Source organism: Mastigoproctus giganteus, chromosome 11 (assembly GCF_048544385.1).
Source record: "Mastigoproctus giganteus isolate SK-2022 chromosome 11, ASM4854438v1, whole genome shotgun sequence".
NCBI classification, from domain to species: Eukaryota; Metazoa; Arthropoda; class Arachnida; order Uropygi; family Thelyphonidae; genus Mastigoproctus; species Mastigoproctus giganteus.
This window is the reverse complement of record NC_143585.1, coordinates 49,132,993-49,156,146: the sequence shown is the minus strand read 5'-3', so window position 1 is coordinate 49,156,146 and position 23,154 is coordinate 49,132,993. Positions and strand designations below refer to the sequence as shown.

Here is a 23,154-nt window from a genome sequence, read left to right as displayed (position 1 = left end):
TCTTTCAGATTTTTGGTTCTGAGGGTGGATGAAAAGCGTAGAATACGAAGGAAAGGTGAATGCAAGAGAACAATTGCTCGCTCGCATTTTGGATACTCCTTGCTGCCCTCATAAAGGAACACCAACACGACCTGACAAAAAAAAAAAAAAAAACCGTCATATTATGAGTTACAAAGTGCATTGAGGTTGGCGGTGGGATTTTCGAACATTTATTGTGAATTTGAATTGTTAAAAAAAAAAAAAAAAAAAAAAAAGTAAATTATTTGTGTATCTGGATCATTCAAAAAGTCAATAAATACAAACAATAAGTCACTTATCATTCTTTAATACCTCTCATAATGGCTTTGTGCGCGCTAGTTTCAAACAGCTGTATCTACGTATCCATTGAGAATTGGGCACATGTTTATACGAAAGTTTTTACTCAGAATAATCGATAGTTTAACTTCCCAAAATATTTACTGTTCCTCCTGAATCACGCTGTATGAAGTACTAACACCCATTTTTTTTTTTTTTTTTTACTTTGTCTCCATGAAGAAGCTTAGGCAAGCCTGGAGGAGGCCAGCCAGAGAATTGTGGGCAGCCTGACTCACCTCCCAGTGACGGTAGCAGGACACGCAGGGTCCCACTAGGGGCCATGCGGATAAGTATCCAGAAACACAACTCATCCAAACCATACACTACAGTTTTTTTAGCTTTTACAGAGATTATGTACCTCTTCATAAAGTAGTGAGGCTCAGATGTGGGAAACCACTCGGGGCGCCTTCCATAAATCACTTTGCCAGAATTCCACTATATAAAGTACTAATTAATCAAAAAGATTTCAAATTTAGTAGTATTGATGAATTGTACTATTTTCTTGAAATATGCAAAAGGTTATTCAATAATCAAAAAGTGTGGAATCTTCAAACTTTGCGAACTACCAACCAGTGTGAAAATAAGTATTAACTCATAAAAATCATCAAGCTGAAATAACATTAGCATTTAAATCGCCTTGTTTCAAAAACACAATTTTAGTCAAAACTAAAACAAAGAACTAAATAATTGGTTCCTGAACCAGAATGATTAAGAAAAGTAATCGAGAAGTTAGTGCACATGCATTGAGAAAAGGTTAGATAATTACACTATTCAGGAATAAATTTATTTTCAACCGATGTATACTTCAGGCCGCTTTAAGAGAAAAATATCGGAGATAGCTGAATTTCTTAATAAATAAGAATACGATCTAAATAAAATAAAATCTGTTACTTTTATTTCAAATATGTTTTTCTTCATTTCTGTGAAAAAATAAACCTTACAATATACAGTACGGAACACTACTAGCACATGCTAGGTAATCCATCAGCAAAGAGCCTAGGTAGGTCATTCGCTGATGAACTCCCCAGTTGCTCAGAGTTTCCTGCAGTGCCTTCAAAGAGATTATTGTCAAAACTGAAGTAGTAAGTTCCATACTTAGGAGTAGATTAGCAGACGTTCTGCATTATACCCCTCCGTATTAGACCGTGATTGAACTAACCTGCGGAAACTGTCCAACCTTATCTTTAATTTTCTGCTTTAAATCACTAGTGCAGTCATGATATCTACTTTTTAACCTATGCACTTCTACGTGCTCAATCCCTGTTCCAACTACTTGTGCATCTAAGAGAAAGAGACGAAGCCGACTGTCACACATAGGAGGTCAGGTTTTCGTACTCCTTCACGTGTAACGAACAAAGGTTCCTTCTCAATCTCCCACCCCTTTTGAGATAATCTATTGGCCACTAGGTTAACCTCGGCATCGTGGTTAACCTTGAGTACGATGGGAAGACCCACGCACTGCACCAGGGAAAATTAGTCAACCTAAACTACCAGCTGCAGTCTGGTAAAGAGATCGAAGCCATAGCAGAGGGAGAGGCCTACAAATAGTTGGAGATGATGCAGGCTCAGCAGTTACAGCACAAGGAAATCAAGGCCTGCCTGACCGAAAAATATCATCAGAGTCTCAGAAGCCTGCTGAAAGCAAAGCTGAACTGAAGGAACACAGTTTAAGCAATAAACACCTATGCAGTCCCAGTGCTAACGTACTCCTTCGAGGTCATAGATTGGACTAACACCGAGTTAGAGGATATCATGAGAAAGACAAGGACAATGATGACCAAGAGCTGCCAACTCCTACAGAAATCTGCCGTGGAGAGACTGATAATTGCCCGGAAAGAAGAAGGAAGGGGCTTGATAGACCTCTTAGAGCAACAGAAGACAGCGATTTCAGATCTGAAGGATTATTCTCAGAAAGACACAGCAGTACTCCAACAGGTCATAAGGAAGAGAAACAAGCGGTAGGCCACACTCAACCTAAGCGAGGAGTCCAATTCCAGACAGGAGGCACAAACGAAACTAGAAAGTTGGGCAGAGAAGACACTCCATAGCAGACACTACATGTTCTCCATCAAGATCACATAAGAGAAAATTGCTTCCACTGGATGGCTCAAGAGGGGGACTCTTCCCCGAGAATCAAAGATTCATGCTCGCCATCCTAGACCAGGTAATCAACACCACGAACTATAAAAACTAGTGATCCCAAACCACAAGCTGTACTGGAAACGCATCATAATAACAATAACGGATAAGACCATCCCTCACCACAGACAGGATATAACCCTTGTGGAAAAGAAAGAAAAGGCTACGTATGTGATTGACATAGCGGTACCCAACAATGGCAACCTGCAGAAACCCATGGGGAAAAAATCAGGAAGTAGACGAACCTAAAGATGAGATCAAATAGGTGTGGAATATGCAACGAGTAACTACTATACCGATCATCGTTTTAACCATAGGTATGGTGCCAATGACCCAACGTAACAGCCTAGCAGCAATAGGTCTCCCAGTGAACACCTACAAGGAACTCCAGAAAGTCGCAATCCTGAACACCCGTAGGATAGTCAGAGAGTTACTCGACCAACAGTAACACCTGACATAAGAACAACCACACTGTGCACTTGTTCGCAATAGCCGTCACGAGGTGAAACCCCCATTCAGGAAGAAATAATATAAAAGCAATAATAATAATAAGCTAGAAAGATGGGCAAAGAATATATTCCATAGCAGACACTAAAATGACATCCATCAAGATCACATCTATAGCATTGCTTCCAATTCATGGCTCACAAGGGGGACCCTCTTTCCCGAGACTGAAGGATTCGTGCTCGCCATCCTAGACCAGGTAATTAACACCAGAAACTATAGAAAATACATCGCAAAGGAGCCCAGAATGTCAGATGATGCATGTTGACGATGCCACCTGGCCTCAGAAAGGGTCCAACTCATCATCGCGGGGTGCAAGGTGATCACCCAGGCGGAGTACACTCATCGACATGACCAGGTAGCCAGGATAATACATCAGAAGCTAGCGAGGAAATACCAGTTAACCAAAGAAAGTGCGCCATACTCCAAGCAATTAGATATTGTCTTCTTAGACGTTGCATCCGCTTTCGACAGAATATCCATCTCGGCTATTACTATCATCTTGGAGAAATATTTCCATATAACTGGGGTCGTATTAGCTATAATAACGCTTTCTTTGAGGGAGAGACACATCACTGCAATAAATGGAATTTCCAAAGAGACCTTCCAAGTCAACAGGGGAGTCCCACAACGTGGTTTCCTCTCTGCTACTCTCTTTGCAACAGCACTGCATCCCTTCCTGACCAAAAAATGAAAAACAGCTTGTCGTATATGCAGACGACTTGAAATTTTTCATCACCTTGAACGACCAAAACACATCCTTACAACGCAACAACGAAGCAAACTCTAAAATCGCCGAGTTGCAAGAATACCTTAAGTGCATGGGGCTCCGACTAAACGAATACAAGACAGCACAAATGGTTTTCACCAAAAAGGTAATAAAGAACCACATATCAATACGCTTGAATGGCAGCGTGGTCAAAAAAGTCAGGACACATATTGATCTTGGTCTGAAATGGGACGAAAACCTAAACTTCACACCCCATTTCGGACATGTAAAAAAGAAATCTTACGCAGCGCTATGGACCTCCAGAGAAGAACTGGTAGGTATCAGGAACCCTGACCTCGTTAAACAATATATTTTCAGATGCGTCATCCCTATCCCTCTCTACGCATCTCAGATTTAGTCTTCTGCCCCAGATGCTACCATCAAGGCTTTCCTGGGTTTAGAGTACTGGATGCTGAGATGGTTAAACAGGATCACTACGCAACCATTTACAATCTCAAGAGCCATTTTATATGCCACCTTGGATGTCACGCCTTGGTCTCACATATTTGTCTCCAAGAACATTCTCATGCTTGCAAAATTGGTGACCGGGAGACTGGACTCGCCGAAAACTGACTACCTGCTGACTGGGCCCCGCATGACGCAAAGTGGGCGAATAGAACACCATCCCCTCCAATCAGTAGCGCGCTCACACAGCTGGAAAGCCTTCGGCGATTTTTTTCTTCTAACGCCATTTAGACCTACAACTATCTTCAAGCAGACCCAGAAAGGCTTTGCGCAGAGAAGAGATACAGGACTGAAATGTTTCAGAATGCATTACTCCACCTATAAATGTTGAGTGATGCCCACATTTGAAAACAAAAGAGAATGCAGAAAATGAAGAATGAACTGGTCGGGACTGTTTTTGCTCCGCACTGGTGATCTGTTATGTTTATATTGGACGTCTTGTCTTTCTGTTATCTCACTGTAAAGAGTGGTGTAGATGTGAACATTCTCTAATTCCTTGTAAAATTGCAAATTATGCTTGTGCTCTCTTTCTATCTGCCTGTCATGTAAATATAAGGCAATGATACGTATAATGTAATTAATTCGACAATGTATCATTTGTATAATTTATAAAGACGATGATTTGTATAAATTAAAAATAGATAATTATGTATATAACTTATATTCGTATATATGAATGTTCACTCCCTGGTTAATAGCTGTAAGCGGGTGACTCTTATGAGAAAATAAACATAATAATAATTATTATAATAATAGTAATAATAATAATAGTTTGCAGTGGTGCCTGAGGTGCTCCCATGTCTGGCTGTTCACAGGGGCAGAGAGGTGTGTCACTCAAACCGAAACTGGAGAGTTTTTCTCTTATTGGGCCGTTTCCCTTGGGTAGGTAGGATGTCAGCAGTCCCGGTGAAAACCAATATAGGCTTTTGGAAACACTAGTTAATTATCCGGTATGAATCTTCAGGTGACTTCCCCTTTTGTCGAAATCTTCCAAAGCGTTTGCCAGGCCTGCTGTAGGTAGGTGAGAAGGAGTTTTTTCTCGAGTTTACGATCGTTCCCAGGATCAGTTGTGTAGTCTAGGCAAGTTATTGCTCTGCCTTTGGATAGTTGATAAAGCAACCCACATCGGAAGATCTACAGGTCCAGGGGGAGAGCGCCCAAGAGGACCTAGAGAGCGTGGGTGCTTACAGTACAGTAGGCTCTTGAGATTGTAAGTAGGATTGAACGTTGAATAGTTTCTAGCTTCCTTTTGTTTACTGCTGTGACCGCCCTTCTGGAACCAAACTCCTGATGCGTATGTTATTGCTGATAAGAAGCTTGCCTTATAGAAGAGGGCTAGCGTCCTCTTCTTAAGCCCCCAGTCGCGGCAGTGAACAGCGACCAAAAATATTTCCTCGTCATTTCCATTTACTTTGCGGGAGCGTTCGATGTCGTGTAGTGGGCGAGCGTCCTCGGAAGACTAACAGCGGCCCACTTGCCGATAAACTTGTACGGCTGCCTACAAAGATACTTAAGCAACAGATAATCATGGTACAGGCAGCCTACTGTAAGGTTGAGCGCCAAGTATATACATACATATAGTCTTTATTGTGTACAAAAGGATGTATACAATGTACCCATCACAGCAATTACCCTGGAATACCAGGGGCTTCACATTGGCTGGTGGACAAAGGCCTTGAGTATGGACGGGGTTCGAGATTCGGGTTCATCCCCCAGGCCAACAATTTAATAAGTTTCAGTTGAATTATTCACAATGAATGATATTATACAGTACCTTTCACATTATATGCAATATTATACAGACATACCGTTTAACTTTATTATACTGTCCACATTACTGGGCAGTTTACCTGGTTGAGTTTAGACCATCAAGGATATGTCTCCGGTATTTTCAATCCTTAGCAAATTTGTAGAGGTCTCCGTCGATTGCTTGGACTGTGGTGAGCATCTGCATGGGAAGAAAACGGTCGCTAAGGGCTAGTCTATTAGGGTTAGCTATAAGTGTGGGAGCTGACCTCAGTCTGGGTTGCGGGACTCTCCAGCTGCACAGTTCCAAGATGTTTGGCTCCGAGATTATTCCGGTGACATTTTATTATCGTTCCCTTATAAGATTTGGCAATCGGGCAAATCTTATAAGTTCGGTTGCTATGGCAGTTGAGTTGCTATCGAAGTAGTTCTTTGCTCGGGGTGGACGATGATGTTTATGTGTAATCCACGAAGGAGCCAGTATTCGCAGGAGTACACGAGCTTGATATTCGTGGTGGCTGCACATGCCCATAAATCTGAGGCGTATAACACGAACGAGTATACAGAAGTGTATACGTACCACCGAGTCACATCCAGATTTCTAACGTGGAGTAGCTGATGTTTGGTAGTCCAGCGCATTTTGTAGAATTTTGTTATGAGCTTATCGATGTGGGGGGTTGAAGGTCAGATTGCAATCGAAGACAACTCCCAGTCCATATGTGTATTTACCATTGTAAGGAGAATGCCATCTAGAGAAGTTTGGATTTCAGTGGGTTGGTACATCAAAGAAAAGAAAATTTAGGCTGATTTTGCAGAATTAATAAGTAGTCTAAATTGATGGAGATATGATCCTAGGTCGTGTAACTTTCGATTGATCTTTTCATTGATGTTTAAGATATGTTTGCGGTGTTAATCTGGGTGTGTAGCTTGATATCGTCAGCATAGCAGATTATGTTGCACAAAAACGAAATGATGACTGCAGGAATAATGCAGAAACGGAATTTTTGGACAAACGGAATAATGATTAACAATGTCTAACAAACGGAATAATGATCAAAATCACTAACAAATGGAAGAATGACTTAACTTTGCACAAACGGAATAATGACTGTAGTAAATAAAAGTACGGAAAGGACTCCGCCTTGGGGATTATCCGTAGCGATTTTTCTGGAAATTATATCTTGTCCGCCGTAAGAAGAATGACTCTGTCAGAAAGTAGGGTCGTGATAAACCACAACCTGTCACCTTTTATACGGAAGTAATTTACTAGGAGGTGAACAGGTGAACAGGCGGGGGGAATGCTGATTGAGTCGAAGGCAGCTTCCAGGTCGACGTACGTGACGACAAGTCCTGCTTTAGCTTCAAGGTGATTTACTAGCCAGTGGATTACATCTTCAGTGATATCACTGTTTGGGCCTGGTGGAAGGTATACGGTTGATAAGTCTATCAGATCGGTGTTGAACTTGAGGTAGATAGTGTGCATAGTGTTAGGGTCGGGCGCCACCTGTGGTTTCACACATCTGCGACATATGTACACTGTGAAGAAATACAGAACACTGTAAATGCCAGAAATTTGTTGGGTGTTGAATGCGTAGTATTATGTTGGGTTCTGAGGGACACCATGTCAGTTTCAAATGCAAGGGAATGGGTTACCACTGAATATACCGATGAATGAGGATGGTATTGTAGAGTATTGCGATCCGCCTCCTCTACAATCCACTCTACAGGAGCAGAGCATCTGGTAATCAGCCTGGGGAGCACAGAAATGGAATCCCGCCCGTCCCAAGTCACGTTTCAGCGATACAGAGATTATCTAGGGTTTTCCAGAGCAGAAGCTGTTCGACAGTATCTTGTTACATATACTTTTTGCCTTTCGAAAGACAATTCGAATGGTGGAGCTATAGTAAACGGAGTTCGTACGGGTGGAAAATCTCTTTTTTGGGTCTGCATTAGTCTACTGTGCGTTGTGATATGTACAGGGATATTCGAGACCGGTTTGTAGCCTTGGGGATTGACATTATAAACGGCTGGTAGTTGGATTGATTGATATGTGGACATTTAGTTTTTGTATAGTAAGTTTGTTCTCAGCAGATTTATTTGAATTCTTTTGCATTTCTTTGACTTGCCAGCTTGGTAGCTTTAATTGCTATTGCATTTGGTCATGATGTTGGTGGTTTATAGCGGTTCTTAGCGTCTGATCTAGGAAGGGTTTGATGAGAGTTCCAGTGGTCCATAGCCTTGGATCCAGCATGGTAGGCTCGTCACCTCTGGTCGGTAGATAAGGATGAAAGGCGCCTATGTTGGTTAACTAGTTCTTCTCTGTCTCACATCAGTGTTTATTCCATGAAGTTCTGCAAACATGGCCTTAATGCTGCCTGGTTTAGCTGTTGGTTCCAGTCGAGAAACAAAGATTTGCCCACGAGTCTGGAGCGCTGTGATATTGTAGAAATATGGGTGATTCCCCTGAGTTTAGTTGTGTGGCACCTGTTTTTCCCCCGTTTCTCTTCCACATAGCGTTTTCTGATAGGTTGAATATATCATCCCCGTTTCTTTTGAGTGTACATGTTGATCGGTGAGATGAGACTTTGGAAGGGAGTGGGTGCGGTTTGTAAGCCTTGCTGGTGGGATCTTTTGGATATTATGAGCATCTTTTGGGCTTTTGCATACTTCTGCAAATGTGGGTATCGATAGACCCTTTCCAGTATGGATTGTCTGCTTTTAGATTTTAGGTAGGGTATTATTTAGAGTCGATACTGTAGAGAGGGCTGCCAGAGGAGTCTTTGAGTGGCTGTCTCCAGTGATGTTAGATCCAGATTTCGAAGAGTTATCTTAACTGAAACATGCATCGTTGCTATTCAATTGATTAGTGAGTTGCTTCAAACTTTGCTGACCATCACAATATGCTGGTACCTCTTTGGTATAACTCCTTTGCCATTCTGAAGGTTGGGATCTCTTGTAGATTGTTTGTAGACTACAGTGAATTTATTTGTAACTACTTGTACCTTGAGTTGTATTTCTTCAAGTAGGCTTGAGTTTTAGGCTTGAATTTGATTAAACTCATTAATAAGCATATTCAGCCGAGTGTTTATGAGCATCACATAATCATCACTTATTTGGGCAATTTTCCCCGTGCACCAAAGTTGCTACCATTTGTGACAGTTTGTCACCAAAGTTGTTAATGTTCAAAATAGCATCACACGTGACACATCGGTAGTTACTAGAATCTGATGTGGTATATCATGTTGAGAATTTGCAGTAACATTCATTGTAAAGCCCTGAAAATATTCTTCTTATTTTCTCTTCAGCGCATGCAGAGACTTAAACGTGTTATTCAAAGGTTTTGGAGTGATGCTACCAATATTATCATGAATTTGTTAATATTTGTTTTAACGATTGGATTAGATAACGCGTCAGAAATTTTGCTGAAATTTGGTAAAGCAGTATATAAATTTAGGCAAAGTTTCTTAAGTAATGTTTTCGAGTTCTTTTATAAAGATTTCTTTACATCTAGAACATTCTGCAACCTTAATTATCCTTCACCTTTTCATACAGAAATTACCATCATATTAATAAATTGTTAAACTTCTAGAGCAATTTAATAATATAAATTTAACTTTTTTTTTTAAATTAATAATACTCTGTCTTGTATAAATAATGTAGAAAGATATAAAATAATAATTATGATTTGGGATTGTGGCTTCTTTTTCGCAAAGAAAGAGAGAGAGAGATCTGAAATGAACTTGGCATTTTGAGAGTAAACCAAATAAACGTATTTTTCAAATATTTATTTGCAATTTTAATTCAAAATATCCATATCAAGTCACATAAGGATTACGTATGAGAAGAAATTGAAAATTTAATTAAAGCATAACATTTTATGGTTACAACAAAATGAACAGTGAAAAGCATATTTGCATAATGTTCTTCGTTCTAGTGATATGTGCAATAATGTTCTTCCTTCTTCAAAAGTAAATATCCGTGCTCATATAATATTATATTGGCTCTAAAAATCATATAGTGCTTTACCGGCTCTAAAAATCATATAGTGCTTTATTGGCTCTAAAAATCATACATGTAGTGCTTTACCGGCTCTAAAAATCATATAATGCTTTATTGGCTCTAAAAATCATGTAGTGCTTTATTGGCTTTATGTCACCATTAATTCAACTCCAAATTATCTGCGGGAAATCTGTAAATAAAGAACTCGTGTTATTATATGAATCAATTAACAAAAATAAAATTAAATTACTTGAACAGTGAATCAACGCTGCGTATTTTTTAAATGTACAGCTATCAAAATTGAGCTTTCCATTTTTAAAAGAATTTTATCATTTTGGCAAGTAATTCCAGAATGATTTCATATAGTAGTCTTCACTACACACCTTATTAAAAAGGTATGCCACATAAAGAATAAAAACTCAATTTTTTTTAATTGGGACTAAACATCTGGGAAAAAATTATGCACATAAAATATTATTGAATGTATATATTTAATGAATATACTGAAATTAATGATCAAATTAACGTTCGTGGTTTAATGTGGAAGGTGCTAAATAACGGGCATCTATAAAACGACGATACTAAAAATTTATTCATTGGGAGGATAGAAGAAAGGCGACTCAAAATCTTACTTACCAAATGCAATTCAATGGAATTGTGATGGAACAAAGGAGCAGTTTTATAATACCGAGCACGCCAACAAAAATGCGCACAGTAAGGTCGAATAAACCCTAAAAGAAAGTAAAAAAAACAAAACAAAATAACTTTGAATTAATTGACATAATTGAATTTAAACATACTTTCCTTGAAGATAGCAAAAATATTTGAATTGCTTAAATAAAAGTAATTAAAACGTTATTCTATGGGCACACATTTTAAAAAGAAACATAAATTAATTCACTACAAATTATACGTCTAAAACATAGATTATATCGAAAATTTTGTTAATTGTATCGCGAAGTCATGGTGATGTTTATTAAATTTGCATTAAAAAAGGATGCTTTAGTTGCTCAGTGGGTGATACGCCCAGTCTTCAAGAATACTGAGCAGTGCTTTTTCCCGTTATTATTATTTTTATTACTATTATTATTATTTACTCCCTGATTGGGAGTAAATAATAATAATATTATTTACTCCCAATGACGGATATTTACACCTCATGACGGATATTTCTAGCAAGTACACAGGTTGGTGGCAGTTAGGTCTGGTGTTGCTGTTGGTTGAGAAACTCTCTGACTATCGTACAGGTATTCAGGATTACCACTTTCTGGAGTTCTTTGTAGGTGTTCGCTGGAAGACCTATTGCTGCTAGGTTGTTTTGTAGGGTCTTTGACACCATACCTGTGGTTGACACAATAAACGGGATGGTCGTTACTTGTTGCCTATGCCACATCTTTTTGATCTCCTGTCAGGTTCGTGTACTTCCTGATATTTTCTCCATGGGTTTTTCTGCAAGTTGCTAGGGTTGGGTACCACTATGTCAATCAGATCGGTACCCTTTTCCTTCTTGTCGGCAGGAGTTATGTCCTATCTGTTGTGGGGGATTGTCCTATCCATTATTATGGCGCGATCCCAGTACATCTTGTCTGTTCGGATCTCTAATACTGCCTGCAGTTCGTACTTGTAGTACGGTACGCTTTATTATTATTATTATTATTATTATTATTATTATTATTATTATTATTATTATTTTTGCTCTTATATTATTTCTCCGTGATTGAGGGATTCCACTCTGTGACGGGTACTGCTACCAAGTACACAGAGTGATTGTAATGTCTGCTATTACTATTGGCTGAGAAAATCTCTGACTATCCTACAGGTGTTCAGGATTGCGACTTTTCCTCATGGGTTTTCTGAACAATGCTAATGTTGAGCAGCGCTATGTCAATCAGGTAGAGAGAATTTTCCATCTTGCCGAGAAGAGTTATCCTGTCTATTGTGCGGGATGGTCTTATCCCTTATTATGGCGCGGTCCCAATACAGCTTGTGGGTTTCTAGTACTCTAGTACTGCTTTGTGTTCGTACTTGTAGTAGGGTACACTTTCTTTGGTCAACTGGGATTTCCTCGATAGCTTCTGAGGTATTATCCATGCTAACTGGTCGTGTCTATGACTGTACTCAGTCCGGGTGGTCACCTGGCACCCCGAGGTGATGTGTTGGATAGTTTCTGAGGCCAGATGGCATCGTCGACATGTGTCATCTGACATTCAGATCTCTTTTGCGATGTATTTTCTATAGTTTCTGGTGTTTATTACCTGGTCTTGAATGGCCAGCATGAATCCTTCAGTCTCGGTGAAGAGTGTCCCGCTTGAAAGCCATGCATTGGATTCAGTTTTATTGATGTGAACTTGATGGATGTCATTGTAGTGTCCGCCATGGAGTTTCTTCTTTGCCCATCTTTCTAACTTCATTTCTTGTACCGTCTGGGCGGGAGGGGGTTCCTCGCTTAGGTTGACTGCGGTATACCACTTATCTATCTTTCGTATGGCCTGGTGGAGCGCTGCTGCGTTATTCTCGAAGTAATCCTTCAGGTTAACTATCGCTGTTTTCTGTTGCTCTATCAGGTCTATCAGGCCCTCCGAGCTATTGTTAGACTCTCCACTGCTGACTTCGGGTGGTGTTGGCGGATATTGGTCATCATTGTCCTTGTCTCTCTCATGATATCCTCCAACTCGGTTTAGTCCAATCTATGACTCCGAAGGAGTATGTTAGCATAGGGACTGCATAGGTGTTTATAGCTTTAACTGTGTTACCGCCGTTCAGTTTTGCTTTCAGCAGGCTTCTGAGTCTCTGATGGCATTGTGCAAGAGAGAGAAGACATAATCTGTTATGCTGACGATATTAAGCTACACACCCAGATTAACCTGGTCGAACATATCTCAAAAATTAATGAAAAGGTCATTCAAAAGCTATATTACTTAGAATCGTATCTCCATCAATTTGGACTACTTAATAATCCTGCTAAATCAGCACAAATTGTCTTTTCTTTGACGCACCAACCCACTGAAGTCCATGCTTCTCTATATGGCATTCTCCTTCCAGTGGTAAATATACATACGGACTTGGGAGTCGTCTTCGATTTCAAATTGACCTTCAAACTCCACATTGAGAAGCTCATAACAAAATTCTGCAAAATGCGTTGGATTTCCAAACAACAACTACTTCACGTTAAGGATCTGGATGTGACTCGGCGGTACGTATAAACCGCTGTGTACTCCTTCGTGTTATTCGCCTCAGAAATATGGGCATCTGCAGCCCCCAAGAATATATCAAGCGTGTGTACTCCTCCGAATACTGGCTCCTTCGTTGGATCACACATAAACATCATCATCAACCCCAGCAAAGAAAAACTGCGATGGCAAACGCACTGAACTTTGCCCGACTGCCAAACCTTATAAAGGAAAGTCGCCTCACACTAACTGCCAAAATGACACTGGAATAATATCGGAGCCAAACATATGGAAACTGTGCAGCTGGAGAATCCCTTAACCCGAATTGAGCTCAGCTCCAACACTTTGCATAGCGTCGATTTCTTTACCAGTCAGCAGCTGGTAGTTTCGGCCATCTAATTTTCCCTAGTGCTGCGTGCGGTTCTTTCATTTTTCTAGACCAAATTGCATCCTGATGTCCTTGCTGAATTCTTCGGTGATCCGGAGTTGTTGCTGGAGTTGCTTCTCGGTTACCGCGTAGAGCTTGATGTCATGCATATAGATCAGGTGGGTGAGGGTGTACAGGTTCTTTCTTCTTTCTTTGTGTTATATCCATAATTGCTGCCGTTGAGCATGGTGATTAACGGGTTGAGTGCTTGACAGAACCATAGTGGGCTGAGAGCAGCACCCTGAAAGATTCCTATTCTAATGGGGATTGTCCTGGTTGTGATGTTCTCGACCTGAATGGTTGTACTCCATTTCGCCACTGTTGCTCCTAGGATTATTACTATTATTATTGTTTTTATTATCTCTTGCTTTCCTTTTCTTTAGTGTTATTTTTCTCTTCCCGGGAGGAGTACTAGTACGAGGTGCATGGTATTCAATTATTATTGTTCGAGGAGCTGTCTGACTATATTAGCGTTATTCAGGATCGCCATTTTCTCCAAGTTCTTTAGCACCATGCAGATGCTTGACACGATGATCGGGATGGTTGTTACTTGTTCCACATGCCACATCTCTTTGACCTCCTGTCTAAGATCTATGTACTTCTTGAACTTTCCTCTTGAGTTTTCTGGAGATTTGGCGGTTGCTAGCGTTGGGCAATGCTATATCGATTAGTTCGGAAGGTATTTCCTCCTTTTCGATTAGAGTTATGTCTACACTGTTGTGTGGGATCGTCTTGTCCATTGTTATGGCACCGTCTCAGCATTGTTTGTGAGTAGGGGTGTTTAGTATATCTAAGAGTTCGTACTTATAATGCGGTTTACTTTCTTTGATAAACTGATAATTCTTCTCTATTACCTTATGTTTTATCCTGGCGATCTGGTTGTCGCTATGAATGCTGCGATTATCGTGCATCGCCAAGTGGGGAGCTGGATTATATTTCGAGCAAGGTGGCACCGTCGACATGTGTCATCTGTCAATCCGAGGTCCTTGGTATATTTTCTGTAGTTCCTGATGTAGATTACTTGGTTTCTTAGATGAAGGGCACAAATGTCTCGGTCTAGAGGAAAAGAGACTCGGTAGTGTACCTTGGGCTGTAATTTTCCTTATTTGTGTAGACTTGACGAAGTTCAGTGTTATGCCTGCCATAGATTGGCTTATTTGCCTATTTTCACTGTTCTAAATAATTCCAGAACTATAAGACATAAATTAAAATTACAGGGCATGATGTTTTCCTTAGGTTGTAGGAAGTTAGATTTTAGCCAGCGAGTCTTTGATAGTTGGAACAAATTGCCCTCGAAAGTAGTTGAGGCTGACAGTTTTAACTGGATATTTTTCTGCAACTTCTTCCGTCTAATTGGATATTGCAACTTCTTCCGTCTAATTGGGTGCTGTCTCATCGTTGAGGGTAAGAGGAGTGTGTCGTTTATTGGTCTTCCTTGTGGCTTGGTTGATTGTCGATGTGTTTTGCTGCAAGTATTCGTTTAGGTTTTTAATTGGTTTACTCATTTATTCAATGAGGTCTGGTAAACCAAATTCTCCTGTTTTCCCGGCCTATTGTTATTCCCTCGACGGCCGATATCGGATGTTGATGGCAGATGTCTATCATTATTATCTGCTTTTTCTCATGGTCTATACCAGCTGGCTGGTAGTCAAATCTCTAATCCCAAAGGAGTACATTAGTACTCGTATGGTGCACGCTTTTATGGCTTTGACTCTGTTCCCTCCGTTTAACTTTGTTTTCATTTCTTATTTATTAAAATCTTGTTAGATGTTCAGCTTGTATCATCCCCAGGTATATACTTGCTGTTATATAATTGCTCTCTATCATTGCTTCTATCTGTTTGTTAGTCGTCATCTCTTAAATTTAATTCCTTTTCTCAGATGCAATCCATGGAATTTTGCATTTGCCTTGTCAGAATTCCATCTCGTGGTCAGTGTTGAATATTTGGTTTAACCGGAGTAGCTGGTTGTGTTGCTTACCGGTTTCCACGTAGAGCTTTATTTTCTGAATGTACTGAACACCAGTTTAGAGTGGACATATAGGTCCTTATTAGAATATTCATGGCGATGGCCCGATTCTGGAGTTGGACCTCTAATCAACTTTTGAACAGCTTTTCTGGTCAGATTCCCAACAGTTGTGTCATATGGACTCTTGAGAATCATAGAGACCACTTGTTGTGCACTTTGGTACTTACCATTTTATGTGAACGCGTTAGAGCAGGGATATCGTTAACGTCGTTCCTTGGGTTCGAATCCCGTCAATAACGCATACACTTCATGCGTTGGCATACCTTTCCTATGGATGGCGATTAGTGCACTTGTAGTCGAAAAAGCTGCATTTGGTTGGTCTGGATGGTTTTGCCCTTTATTTGTGGTAGCCATATGAAATGACAATAGTCTCCCACTTTTCGCTCGGATTCAATTGCCGACTTTTCGAACAGATTTTGAACCTAAAGCAGAGTGACTTTAACCTAAGCCACACTCAATTCAGTTGGGTCAATGATTCTATTCCACTTCTTAATTCCTGTTCTGGAGTTGGACCTATTAAACTGCGGCTTGAGTTCAATGATGCTTTTAGTTATTTGTAGCAGAACGAGATCGCGCAACCTTCTCTCCTCAACCCTCACTTCAACCTTGGGGAGAGAAGTCCAATTGTGCAACTTTCGCGATATTGTTTCTTGCCAAGAAGGGACTCGAAATCAGGTCTTCCAATTGTTGAGATAACGTTGTACCCACTCGGCTACCGCGCCTCTTTATTATTATTTTTGTATATAATATTTCATATCATATGGGTTCATTCACGATTAGGAATGACGCGACTGTGGACAGCTTCATACGTTAAAGGATGCACCGAGCCTTCCAAAATAAAAGCTGTAATTTTGCTTTTTTCCGAAAATACATACTTTTTAACTTCCCAAATATGGGAATATCTCAGTCGATGTCAGAGACAATTTCAAAGTTTCATATAAAATTTTAATCAAAAGCATAGTTCTAATTTGTGTTAAAGTTGGAAGAAGAGTATCGTAAGCTAAATTGTTCTTACAGAAAGCACATGATTAAAAGTACAATCTAATGCTTACCTCAAGTCCAGCAGGGAGTTCGTAACAAATAAGCACTTTTAAATCTAAGTTGATAACTAAGTCTAACCCTTCACACGGCTCTCCATTACACGTAATATTTTTTACTTGACAGTCGGTACATGATCCACCACTAGTTGGGCACGCTTGAACAGTTCCTAAGATACTTAATATAACTCCAAGTACTCTGTTCACGACTGGAATACAAAAGGAAACATAATTAAAGTTATAACTTAAATTTCTTAAGGAATTTTACAAAACGATGAGTTGCATTCTTCAAGAAAATGTGTGTAAAATGAATTTTTCCTTCAGTATTCTTAAAGAAGTTTAGATTATTTCCAAAAAAATTAAATCTATTGTCATCCTCAGAACGTCGGAAGTTTTTAAAAAGAGAATTACATTGTACAATGTAATTCTGCGATGTAATTCTCTTTTAAAAATATTTAAAATTCTCTTTTTATTTCTCTTGTTAAAATATCTATAACAATATCTTGACATCTATTGTTTCTGAAGTTAAGAGTTTGCGAAAATGAAGGATATAAAATCATTTTAATCTTGTCATATACAAGCCTACGATCACCTTAGATGTTCTGTCTAAAGGAAACATTTTGCCTCCAGTTTAGGGATGTGACATATGCGAATTAAAAATCAAGCCTCACACAAAATGTTTCGTTGCAAAGCAAGCAGGAATCAAAATCTTACCTCTCTCTCTCTCTCCACCACATTGATGGAAAACATTTCAGTAGACCCCTCGTTCTTTGGAAACCCTCAGATACAAACGACTATCTAGATAATATTATTCTTAATCCAAAATTCTTAAAGTTAGATGATAGCTACGAGGATAAATTAATTATTAATTATTAATAAATTAATTTCATCAATCGTTGATGGATTCTATTTTAATTGAATTCAAGCATTTTAGGATGCTGTATGAAAACAACGAAGAAAAATACTGTCTCTACTTTACACATGTAATCATAATTGGAAGAATTGTCTGAAAATGCGAAATACCATCGGAACACTTTTGATAAAATTCTTAATAACCAGCAACCAATGAAGCTAGAATTGACGGAACAGATTATAAATTAGTGAATGCAATAATACAAATCAAGGCATATTAAAATCATTAATACAAACAAACTCAGTACTAAGAAATATACAAGTTTTAAGAAAGTTATCGATGGATTCAACGAAAAATAAAAATTGATCTGATATCTCCTCTATTTCATCCATACCTTGGTGCCATCCAGACAGTCCTATAATCTGAGTTTAAGTTATCCCGAATGGCCTAAACGAAATCAAAATTGTTCATCCAATTTTAATACAACATTTAAGAGATGAACAAAACTTTAAGGCATTCAAGATGTGGTTATCACCTAAAAACCCTTCCCCTAAAAGCTATCGTTTCTACTGTTCCTACTGGAGACAACAATCCTTATGATCGCTCTCATTCCTGACATGAAGCCCTGTATCAAACGAAGGCCCACGAATTAATATAAAACAACTACATGATCGTTCAGATAAAACGGAGAAAAAAGCTGAAATGAAGAACACCGACCTACCCACTGTTACCAAATGTATGGATGCAGTATTAATGCATTCACCTATTTTACCTGCTTGTCCAGACAGACCGATGGAGATAGCTGAACTGATGAATCTCGACTTCACTACCGTTGTGAAACAAATAGATCTAGAACTTACCCATGCATCTGATATAAGCGATTTTACAAACAGATCGATTGAAAAAGTGGAACTAGAAGTAAATCAAAATACATTTTCTGTTTATACTCAGGGACGCCCACACGGTCAGAACAGTTACTGATTACCTTATTGCTTATAAGCAATTAGATTCATTATTGGACAAGGTCCACCGATGAAACTAAAATTACTATAACACAGAGTGAATTTTAGTTTTATAATGAATCTAGAGCGCACAGGCCTCTTTAATCATAGTGTTCCCTGATCCTATAATGAAATTTACAGATTATAATAGAACTACACAATCGATACTCTTCAGTTGCAAAGTAAAACACCCATTGCATTAGATAGGAAACGCTCTCCATCTCATTCTCTAGCGGACAAAACAAATACTCTACTGAAAAACTGGAATTTACTGAATTCGCTGAATTTAAAAAAACTGGAATTTACTGAATATTTAAAAAAACTGGAATGCACTGAATATTTATATTTAAAAAAACTATAAATTATCAACACCTTTTTAAAAAGTAGAAGTTATAAATACAACTTATGCACGGCTACAATTAAACAGAAATTCTTCGTTTCGAGATTATCACAAGACACTACACAAGGTAATATCCTTAACAACTTTGGGGATGTTTTAAATACCTTGGTTAATATCCGAAAGCTTAAATTTAAATAATCATATTGCACTGTTTTCTGTATAACCTGTGAACCCAGAGATGTGCATATAGTTATCGGTCTAACACAGGGGCCTGAAGGGACGTTAATCCATTCGTTCGATCCAAATCTCATTCGTAATAAGAAAACTAGTAAAGTCATGTTTGAGTAATAATCAAGTTTCAGTTGATCAATCTCCTGATACAAGCCTCTATATTTATTAACAAAATGCTCAAAATATTGTTTGCAATATAAGGATCGCTGTTGACATGCAACTTCTTGAAGATTACAATACCATAGCGTTTACAGAAACATGGCTAAGCGAACACATTTACCAAGGTTCCACGTTACAATCATTAGACGGGTCAGGAGCTGTAGAGGCAGTGGATTCTTCTTTCTATACCACAAAGACATTAAAGTAATTAGATCGGGATATTTTTCTACTCTTAACAGGTTTATTTCTTCTAGTCAAAAATTCCCGCAATCTCTTATTGCTCATAATTGTGGTGGAAGATAAAGAACACCTATGAACAATTACGATATTGAACTCATTGGTTTGTTGTTTATAAGATTTGTTTGACGATATCTCGCCAGATTGCGATAGATAATCTGAACCGTCCATGCATATCCCTTCTAATAGACCCTTGACATCGTCTTTTCAAATTAAATAATTTCTCCGAAAGTAGTTAATAATTTGCTTCCTTCCGATCACAAAGCTGTTACGCTTTATCTAAATTATTTGAAATCGTTTCGCAGCGACGAACGTCAAAAACTACATCAAGAAAGCTCGCTGAGATCAGCTACTCAGTTGAGATTCGAATAAATTTACTCTAATAGAACAACCTGCTTTTGAAAATGTCAGTGCATCGATAGATGCCTTCTTCAATGACTTAATGACAATAATTTGTGAGAAAGTTCCATATCAGTATAAAAGGAATATTAAATTCCCATGTTGGTTTGATTATGAACTGATCTTCTTGTTGGCAAAATGTCTAGGCAAACTTCATTCCAAATTTATCAAAACAAAATCTTCGCTTGTATATAATGACTTTAGCTTAACCAGAAACAAAGAAATAATGTAAAACTATTTTGAATGAGAAGTATAAAAATTCACTTCTCAACAGGATAAAATCTCATAATGATATCAAACCATTTTGGTTTATGATCACCTCGTTGAGATCAACTAAGACCTGAGTTATTTGATCAATACACTTGAACGGTGAGTATATAAGAGATCCATCAAATACTCTTGCGAAATAATTTAAATGGCTTCCCATTACCTGTAACCAGAATGTGCTGTTTTACATTTCCCTTGCAGCAAAACGTTTTCAAATACGAGGATTTACGAGATATAAAGATTAATAAAAAAAAAAAAAAGCAAAGAATATTCTAAAGAACCAGATCAAATTCCACATACATTTTCGAAAAAGTCTCGACGTTTTAATGCCTAAAGTTTTACACTTTTTGTAACCTATCCGTTTCATGAGATATCACTATGAAATCCAATCTTGTTCTATCTTCCCTATTCAAAAAACGGAAGCTAAAGACAAATTTTGTAATTATAGACCGATTAAAGTTAGAGGTGCCGCCCTGTTTTGTATGTAATAATAATAAAAAAAAAATAAATAAATAAAATAAAAGCATTTGCAGGTGAACACGTTGAAATGAATTCTACTTGTTTAAGGATGACAAAGTTCAAAGAACAGTGTTTGAAATTTAGTTTTTTCAGAATGATTAATATATGTAATTTAACAAATGTAAGGAGAAAAAAAAAAACTTACGTGTACAAATAAATAAAATCGAAAACCGCTGCGTCCCTATACCCGTTGTGCATAGATTTTCTAAATATATTACTCGACAAAATTAACAGAACACAATGTTTTTCATGAATATTTTATTGTGAACAGTGTTGCCTAATGAGAATATTTGATATAATATGCATCTAGGATGCAAATTGCGAGTATACAATATAAATCGATCTACCACCTAACAGAGCCTTACATTATGCAAATTATTCATGCCTATAAAAATGGGTTGCTATCACATCACTTCATTGCCGTCTTTTGGCTTACCCAGTGCGATATCCCCATCTCCAGTACACACGATGGCAAGTCATCGTCGTTTACATGATCCTGTGAAATGGTGGGCCGTTGGACAACTAAAAGCACGGCTTCCTCAGGGGAAGTGCTACTTTGGCATAATGTGTAACTCAGTATCCTCTCGGCACAATGAAAGCATTTCCGGGTGAGGGGAACCATTATAACAAGAGCTGGAAAATGGTCGCCACAGGAATACGAAACCAGAACAGACTGCTGTCAGGTTCTAACAGCAAGGCAGAACTCTATGATGTCCTGTCATCAACTGTGTCTTCAGGTTTCTACGGCCACAGGTTAAAACGCTTCCAACGGACCGTATTAAGAAGGCTCAATTCAAGTGGACTCTACGCAGGGAAGTCACTGGTTTGTATCCCATTAACTTCAATCCACCGCGGAACTCGTCGAAACTGGTGTCAGAGAATACATGTGACTTGGAGCCCTGACAAATACGGTACAGATCTGTTCTCTGCGACAAAGGGGAATGTCGTAAAATCCCTTCAACAACAGAGAAAGGGTGGAGGAGGCGGCGTTCTCGCATGGGGCAGAATAAAGGTCAATAGCAGCACCCTCCTCTTCATGTTTTTGATATGGGTACGGTAACTGCGCAAAGGTACCGATAACGAATCCTCGAAATATATCTGCGACTTTTTAGGAGTGCGGTTAGTCCAGATTTTCTTTTTATGCACGCAACTATACAGAAAGTTATGTGGTGGAGAAATATATTGAAACTGAAGATATCCAACGACTGCCGTGGCCAGCACGATCAACAGGTTTAAATCCGGTTGAACATGGTTGGGATACCCTTGAGCATCGCATTGTACGCCAAAAGCCAATTACGCGGTCATTTGGTGACCAGTCAACGTTGAATTCCTGCGCTGGTGGAAGAATGTCATTTGTTGCCCTATAATCTTGTAGACACTCTTATATCAAGCTTGTTCCAGGTGACAGGCCAGTTTAGCCGTTGGAGAGAGATCATACGCCGTCCTGATATCATGTTAGCATATTTTTGAGCAGCTTCCATCGACTTTTGTAATGTGACGTTTTTGGTAATTATTATAAAATCCCTATAAATATCCTTTAAACCTTTCCGAAGTTTATCGTTGTCTCTTAATTTGACTGTTATTCTACGGTACACCAACATACCAAATTTTGTCTCGGTTGTCGCAAGCTGATAGAATTACAATACATTTTCTACGTGTTCTGTTAATTTTATCGTGAAGTGTATAAATTAACGGACGGATAAAATTCCCTATGCATTTCTCTGAGCGTTTAAACCTCTATCTTGCTAAATGAAGTATTTAAATATACTCGTATAGGAGATATATACAATGATATCAAAGCGGTCTGAAGTAAGTAATTATTAATTATTTTAAGAAAGGAATTATCAAAATTAAGATCAGTCATTTTTCTTTATGAATAAAATTACAAATTTCTTACTCCCAGTAATGAGAATGCAGTATTCTTTTCCGGATTTAACTTTGCAAGGAGGATGACCAGGGGAACAACCCGGATTCTCAGGGCAGTGTTGATGGGAACATGATTGAACAGTGAGAGGATCCTCACCTACAATGAATAATAATAAAACAAACGTATAGTTAACTGCAATGAATTCTGTTTTGTGATATTAGCACAGGACAAAATCACATAATAAATATCGACAAAATCACATAATAAATATCGACAAAATCACATAATAAATAACAAATTCACTGATTATCCTGAAACACTGGTTACTTCCAAAGAAGTTTGACTTACCTGCGCATTGATATATCAGAGCGTAGAACACTATCAAAACAGCTAAACCTATGATTCCTTTCATGGTGGATCGTTCGGAAATTATCTTCGAGTCAAAGAATTTAAATGATTTCCAAGAGCTCCCTGGATTCTTTTCATGGAGTCTGAAATGGCGTTTTTATATCAATGTGAATAATCTAGCAGCCAATGAAGATTTTGCACGACATAGGTTTTTTCGCATGCGTATCAGTATGAATGACGAATTAACCAGAGACAGACCTTGACTCATTTTCGTGTATTAAATATATTACATGAAA

General features: G+C 38.6%; 1 protein-coding gene across 1 annotated transcript; it reads right to left on the bottom strand.

The window, feature by feature from the left end:
- Nucleotides 1-10,009: 10,009 nt before the first annotated feature.
- On the bottom strand, nucleotides 10,010-22,937 carry LOC150077997 (uncharacterized). Its single transcript, XM_090385412.1, has 5 exons — nucleotides 22,859-22,937; nucleotides 22,541-22,666; nucleotides 16,653-16,846; nucleotides 10,613-10,707; nucleotides 10,010-10,166 (listed from the first exon to the last, which is right to left on the bottom strand). Coding segments are annotated over exons 1-5 (480 nt in total). The 5' UTR covers nucleotides 22,923-22,937; the 3' UTR covers nucleotides 10,010-10,165.
- Between the last annotated feature and the right edge of the window lie 217 nt (nucleotides 22,938-23,154).